Raw genomic sequence first — 6,728 nt, forward strand, 5'->3', positions numbered from 1 at the left:
CATGAATAGACACTTCACCAAGGAGGATATTCAAGTGGCCAACAAACATCTGAAGAAATGCTCACGATCATTAGCTATTAGAGAGATGCAAATCAAAACAACAATGAGATACCATCTTACTCCAGCACTAGTAGAAAAGTTCAACAAGACAGAAAATAACAAATGCTGGTGAGGATGTGGAGAGATTGGGACTCTGATACACTCCTGGTGGGACTGTAAAATGGTACAACCATTGTGGAAAGCAGCATGGTGATTCCTTCAAAAGTTGGAAATAGAAATACCATTTGACCCAGCCATTCCATTACTAGGTATATATTCTAAAGAACTGAGAGCCATGACAAGAACAGACATATGCACACCCATGTTCATCGCAGCACTATTTACAATAGCCAAAAGATGGAAACTACCTAGGTTTCCATCAACTGAGGAATGGATAACCAAACTATGATACATACACACAATGGAATACTATGCAATGCTAAAGAATAATGTAGAATCTCCAAAACATCACATAACCTGGATGAACTTGGAGGAACTTATGCTTAGTAAAATAAATCAATCACAAAGGGACAAATATTGTATTAGTCTGCTATTGTAAAAGTCAAGGAAAGGTTTATCTATGGAAGGAAATTGTCTTTGTTGGTTACCAGGGGTGAGAGGGGAGGGGAGGGAACACTGTTAGATAGATAGATATAAGTATTGATTTGGGTGAAGAGAAGGGCTATATAGCAAATGTGAGTGATCAATATGGTGGCATTGAGGAAGAGAAAGACATAGAGAGGTACATAGGAGGTACAGAAAACAAAGATGAACCCTTTGGCACATACAGTACTGCATTATCAGTGAAGGCAAACATGGGTATACGGGTGGACAGATTGGTGGACAGGCTGAACTATTAGGTACGTCTATGAGGAGGGGAGTGTATCCAAGAACATGTATAGGGTTGAAAAACAATGGTCCTATAAGTTTATGTGAATGATCAGAATTCCCAGGTGAATAGTAGAGCTGACAAGGGGCAAGGCTGTAGTCACTGCTTGGTCACAGCCAGCTACCCAGAGGGACCGAGTAGTGGAACCTGTGAGCTCAGGACCATAATCACAGGGGACATCAAGCTCAATTGGCATAACATACTATACAAAACATTGTTCCACTTTGGAGATTAGTGACTGGGATCTTGAAAGCTAGCAAGCTGCCATCTAGATGCAACGATGGGTCTCTCCTCATCCAGAGCAAAGATGAATGAAGAAAGCCAAAAATTCATGGAAACAATTAGTCTTAGCGACCGGTACACCATCCGATCTGCAGCCTATATGACTATGAGACCAGAAGAACTATATGGTGCCTAGCTGCCACTGTCATCCACTTGGAAGGGGATCTATGTAGGAGATCCTTGGTAGAGAGGGAGAATAATGTGGAACAAAATGCAAAATCATTTGGAGAAAAAGAAAGGGAAGGGGGACCAGGTTTGCTGCTCTGACAGAGCCTGATGGAACCACTGAGACTCTGGCCCCTAGATGCCCTTCAGGTCTGGAATTGAACCCACACCTGTGGCTTCCAGCCAAACAAAAGACAGGCATATGAGTCAAACATTTACCTGAGGTAGATACACTCCTTGGAGAGAACAATCATGGGAGAAAGAAGAGCTGCTTATGCACAGGGAGACAGCTCACGGGGCAGGAGTGCATGGAGGGTAGACACAGGGAAGAGGTAACTATTGGGAGGAAGTGGGAGGGGAGCGGTTGCATTGTGGTAAATTATGGTCAATGTCATGAGACAAAGTGTATGTGAGCTGCTGTGTGGAAAGTGAATTTGCTCTGTAAATTTTCACCCAAATCACAATAAAGAAATTTAAAAATAACCAAAAAAAAAAAAAAAAAGGAAATTGAATGATATATTGCATTGGGCAACTCTGCTGCAAAAGACCTCTTGAAAGTGTTAAAAAGCAAAGATGTCACTTTGAAGACTAAGGTGCACCTAACCCAAGCCACGGTATTTTCAATCATCTCTATGCATGTGAAAGATGGACAATGAATAAGGAAGACCAAAGAAGAATTGATGCCTTTGAGTTATAGTGTTGGAGAAGAATACTGAATACATGGACTGCCAGAATGAACAAATCTGTCTTAGAAGAAGTACAGCCAAGATGTTTCTTAGAAGCAATGATGATGAGATTCTAAGTCATGTACTTGGATATGTTACAAGGAAGGACCAGTCCCTCGAGAAGAACATCATGCTAGATAAAGTAGAGGGTCAGCAAAAAAGAGGAAGATCCTCAGTGAGATAGATTGACACAGTGGCTTCAACAGCGGGCTCAAACATAGCAAGGATTATAAGGATGGTACAGGTTCGGGTAGTGTTTCATTCTGTTGTACAAAGGGTTGCTATGATCAGAATTGACTTCACAGCACCTAACAACAACATGAGCAAACACCTCTCCTGCCATCCTCTCAGTGACATGCAAAATTCCAGTCAAATCAAAGTTTGCATGGCTCCCTGAATTCACCATACTGTTCTCCATCTTCATGTCTTTGCACATGCTGTTCCTTCTCCTGGGATTTCCTCCTCCATTTGCCTGCCTTGTGCTCCAGCATCTCCTCCTCTGGGATCCTTCTCTTACTAACTTATATTTACTTCTATCTTTGCCTTGTTGCTTTTAGGTGCCATTGAGTCAATTTTTGACTCACAGCAACACCATGTGACCCAGTAGAACTGCCTCATAGGGTTTTCTGGGCTGTAATCTTTATGAGAGCAGATTGTCAGGTCTTTCTCTTGCAGAGCCACCAGGTAAGTTCAAATCACTAACCTTTCACTCATAGTGACCCCTCCTTGGATTTCTGAGTCAGTGTCTCTACAGAAGTTGATTGCCCAGTCTTTCTTCTGAGGAGTAGCTGGTGGGTTTGAACCACCAGCCTTCTGGTTAGCAGTCAAATGCCTTAGGCACTATCTCACCAGAGCTTCTTTCTCAGTTAGCAGCAAGTGCTTAACCATCGTACCACCAATGCTTCTCATCATTGCCCTGCTTATATTGGATTAAGAGTATTTATTTACTAGCACTTTCTTCTCCTCAGTACAAAAGCCTTAAAGCAAAAGCATTATATTAATTTTCTTAGTATGAACTAAATAAATAGTTGATGAAATATTATTGTTTTTGGTAGTAGAATTTGAACCTGTATGCTTGAAATCCTAAATTACTGGTAATCTTATGTCAAGAAATTTGTACTTGTAATAATCTGCCCAGACATCTGGTCAGGCAGCTGGAGGCTGCCCCAATGTGTTTCTGTTATTGCTCCTGATAATGTCATGGAGGGAGTGCAGTGGTAAAATTCGCATTTTCCATGCAGGAGACTCAGGCTTGATTCCTGGCCAGTGTACTTCATATGCAGCCACCACCCATCTTTCAGGGGAGGTTTGCATATTGCTATAATGCTGAGAAAAATATGATGCTATGGGCAAAATATTGAATGATGCAAGAAGCATCAAAAGAAGATGGAAGGAATACACAGAATTACTGTACCAAAAAGAGTTAGTTGACATTCAGCTATTTCAGGAGGTAGCATATGATCAGGAACCAATGGTACTGAAGGAAGAAGTCCAAGCTGCACTGAAGGAACTGATGAAAAACAAGGTTCCAGGAATTGATGGAATATCCATTGAGATGTTTCAACAAATGGAGGCAGCACCCATGGAGCTTACTTGTGTATGCCAAGATTTGGAAGACAGTTACCTGGCCAGCTGACTGTAAGAGATCCACATTTGTACCCATTCCAAAGAAAGGTGATCCAACAGAATGTGGAAATTATCAAACAATATCATTAATATCACATGCAAGTAAAATTTTGCTGAAGAGAATTAAAAAATGGTTGTGGTAGCACATTGACAGGGAACTTCCAGAAATTCAAGCTGGATTCAGAAGAAGATGTGGAATGAGGGATATCATTGTTGAAGTCAGATGGGTCTTAGCTGAAAGCAAAAAATATTAGAAAGATGTTTACCTTGTTTTATTGACTATGCAAAGGCATTCGACTGTGTGGAATCATAACAAATTATGGATAACATTGCAAAGAATGGGAATTCCAGAACACTTCATTGTGCTCATGAGGAACCTGTACATAGACCAAGAGGCAATCATTCAAACAGAACAAGGGGATACTGAGTGGTTTAAAATCAGGAAGGGTGTGCATCAGGCTTGTATCCTTTCACCATACTTTTTCAATCTGTGTGCTGAGCAAATAATCCAGGAAGCTGGATTATATGAAGAATGTGGCATCAGGATTGGAGGAAGACTCATTAACAACCTGCAATATACAGATGACACAACTTTGCTTGCTGAAAGTGAAGAAGATTTGAAGCATTTAATGATGATGAAGATCAAAGATTGCAGCCTTCGGTATGAATTATACCTCAACATAAAGATAAAAAAAATCCTAAGAATTGGACCAATAAGTGATATTCCAATAAATGGAGAAAAGATTGAAGTTGGCAGGGATTTCAGTTTTCTTGGCTCTATAATCAATGTCCATGAAAGCAGCAGTCAAGAAATAAGATGATGTATTGCATTGGGCAAATCGGCAACAAAAGACCTCTTTAAAGTGTTAAGGAGCAAAGATGCCACTTTGAAGACTAACGTGTGCCTAACCCAAACCATGATATTTTCAGTTGCCTCCTATGCATGTGAAAGCTGGACAATGAATAAGTAAGACCAAAGAAGAGTTGATGCCTTTGAATTATAGAGCTAGAGAAGAATACTGAAAGTACCATGGGCTGTCAGAAGAACAAACAAAACTGCCCTGGAAGAAGTACAGCCAGAATTCTCCTTGGAAGTAAGAATGGCTGGACTTCATCTCATCATGGTCATGTTGTCAGAAAGGACCAGTCCTTCTCCAGGAGAAGGATATCATGCTTGGTAAATTAGTGAGTCAGCAAAAAAGGGGAAGACCCTCCATGAGATGGAGTGACACAGTGGCTGCAATCATGGCCTCAAGCATAGCAAAGATTCAGAGAATGGTGCAGGACTGGGCAGTGTGTTGTTCTGTTGTGCACAGGGTTGCTATGAGTCAGAGCTGACTTAATGGCACCTAACAACAATAATATGATGCTGAGCAGATTTCAGTGGAGCATCCAGACTAAGGGGGACTAGGATGAAAGGCCTGGCAATCTTCTGCAAAATCAGCTAGTGAGAACCCTATGGATCACAACAGTCTGAACCCATTGTTCATGATGTTGTCATGAGTGGAGGGCCAACGCAATGGCAGCTAACAAGAACAAACAACAATGCCATGAGGAGGAAAACTGAACGTGTCATCTTGCCTTGTAGGACCCTCATTTTTCAAATGAAATAGGAAGGGTTAGACCATAAGATCCAGCACCACCAGTTTGTAATTTCTAGAAAATGATGTCAAGATCTAACTGACTTGTTCTGCAAAACCAAAAAAAAAAAAAAAAAATGCTATTGGCTAGCTTTGGCATCAAGCCACTTCTGCCCTCTGCCTCTTCCTTCTGTTTTCATCTCACCTTGCAAATAGGTCAACCAGAGAGGCTGGTTGTGGTGCTCTGAGGCGATGGACAGGGTGTTAAGGCCAACGATCAGAATCACCAGCCAATAGAAAACCCTGGACTTCACAAGATCATGGCATTTCCAGCGAAAGATGCGGTTCCAGTGTCTCCAGTGTCGTCTGCAGGGAGGAGAGAAGGGAAGATGGAGGTGAGGAGCCCCTGTACTCTAAGCCCCACTGTCCCACTGCTGCTTTCAGATAAACCCCAGCCATACTTTGTCTGATCAGCCACTCTCCCCTCAGTCACAGGAGATGAACTAAAGGCATGAGTCAGACAGATCCTGTCTCTTACTGGCAAAGTTCCCCATCTTTCAAAGGTTGACGCCTACCTCAGAGATAATTAAATGAGACAGTGCAAGCAGATTGCTCAACACATGGATTAAGTGCTTCATACATTTTTATTTTAATTAAAACAACACTGTGATGCTGTGTTTTATCCTTAGAAAGGTAATTCTTTAACAAATTAAAATCTGGAGTTTGGGTGGGTAGGACAACCTTTTTGGACAACAGTTTGGCAGTGCTTACCAAAGTTTAAAATCTATATGCCCTTTGGCTCAGGGATTCTATTTCTAGAAATCTCTCTAGCAGAAGAAATGTTCATACTTATGCACAACCATTCACAAACAAGATGTTCCCAGTGGTACCATGTGTAGTGTCAAAAATGGAAAAGATTCATTAGATAAGTTATGGCATATTCACACTCTGGAGTGGTTTGAAAAAACCCACCACCATTGAGTCAATTCCCACTCATAGTGACCCCCATTGGGTTTCCAAGGCTGTAAATCTTTACAGAAGTAGATCACCTCATCTTTCTCCCACCAAGAAGCTGGTGGGTTTGAACTGCTGACCTTCTCGTTAGCAGCCAATACCTTACCCACTACACAACCAGAGCTCCCTCTGGAATGGTTTATACCCAATGAAAAGCATATGTGTGTGTGTGTGTGTGTGTGTGTAAAGAAGCTCTGGTGGCACAGTGCTTAAGGCATTTGGTTGGTAATCAAATGGCAAGCAATTTGAACCCATCAGCCACTCCCTGGGAGAAAGATGTGGCCGTCTGCTTCTGTAAAGATTTACTGTCTTTGAAACCCTATGGGGCAATCCTACTCTGTTCTATAGGGTCATTATAAGCCAGAATTGAATCAATGGCAGAAGGATATATATAAATATATTATATTT

At 41.5% G+C, this 6,728-nt stretch overlaps 1 protein-coding gene across 1 annotated transcript in view; it reads right to left on the minus strand.

The window, feature by feature from the left end:
* The window catches only part of CACNA1S (calcium voltage-gated channel subunit alpha1 S), a 106,641-nt gene that overhangs the window by 64,568 nt on the left and 35,345 nt on the right, over window positions 1-6,728 (minus strand). The window contains exon 10 of the mRNA XM_007941104.1: window positions 5,512-5,672. Within this exon, the coding sequence (XP_007939295.1) occupies window positions 5,512-5,672 (161 nt within the window). The remainder of the gene's footprint in view (window positions 1-5,511; window positions 5,673-6,728) is intronic.

Source organism: Orycteropus afer, unplaced genomic scaffold, assembly GCF_000298275.1.
Source record: "Orycteropus afer afer isolate SDZICR_OR568_19922 unplaced genomic scaffold, OryAfe1.0 scaffold00075, whole genome shotgun sequence".
In the NCBI taxonomy this organism is placed as follows: domain Eukaryota; kingdom Metazoa; phylum Chordata; class Mammalia; order Tubulidentata; family Orycteropodidae; genus Orycteropus; species Orycteropus afer.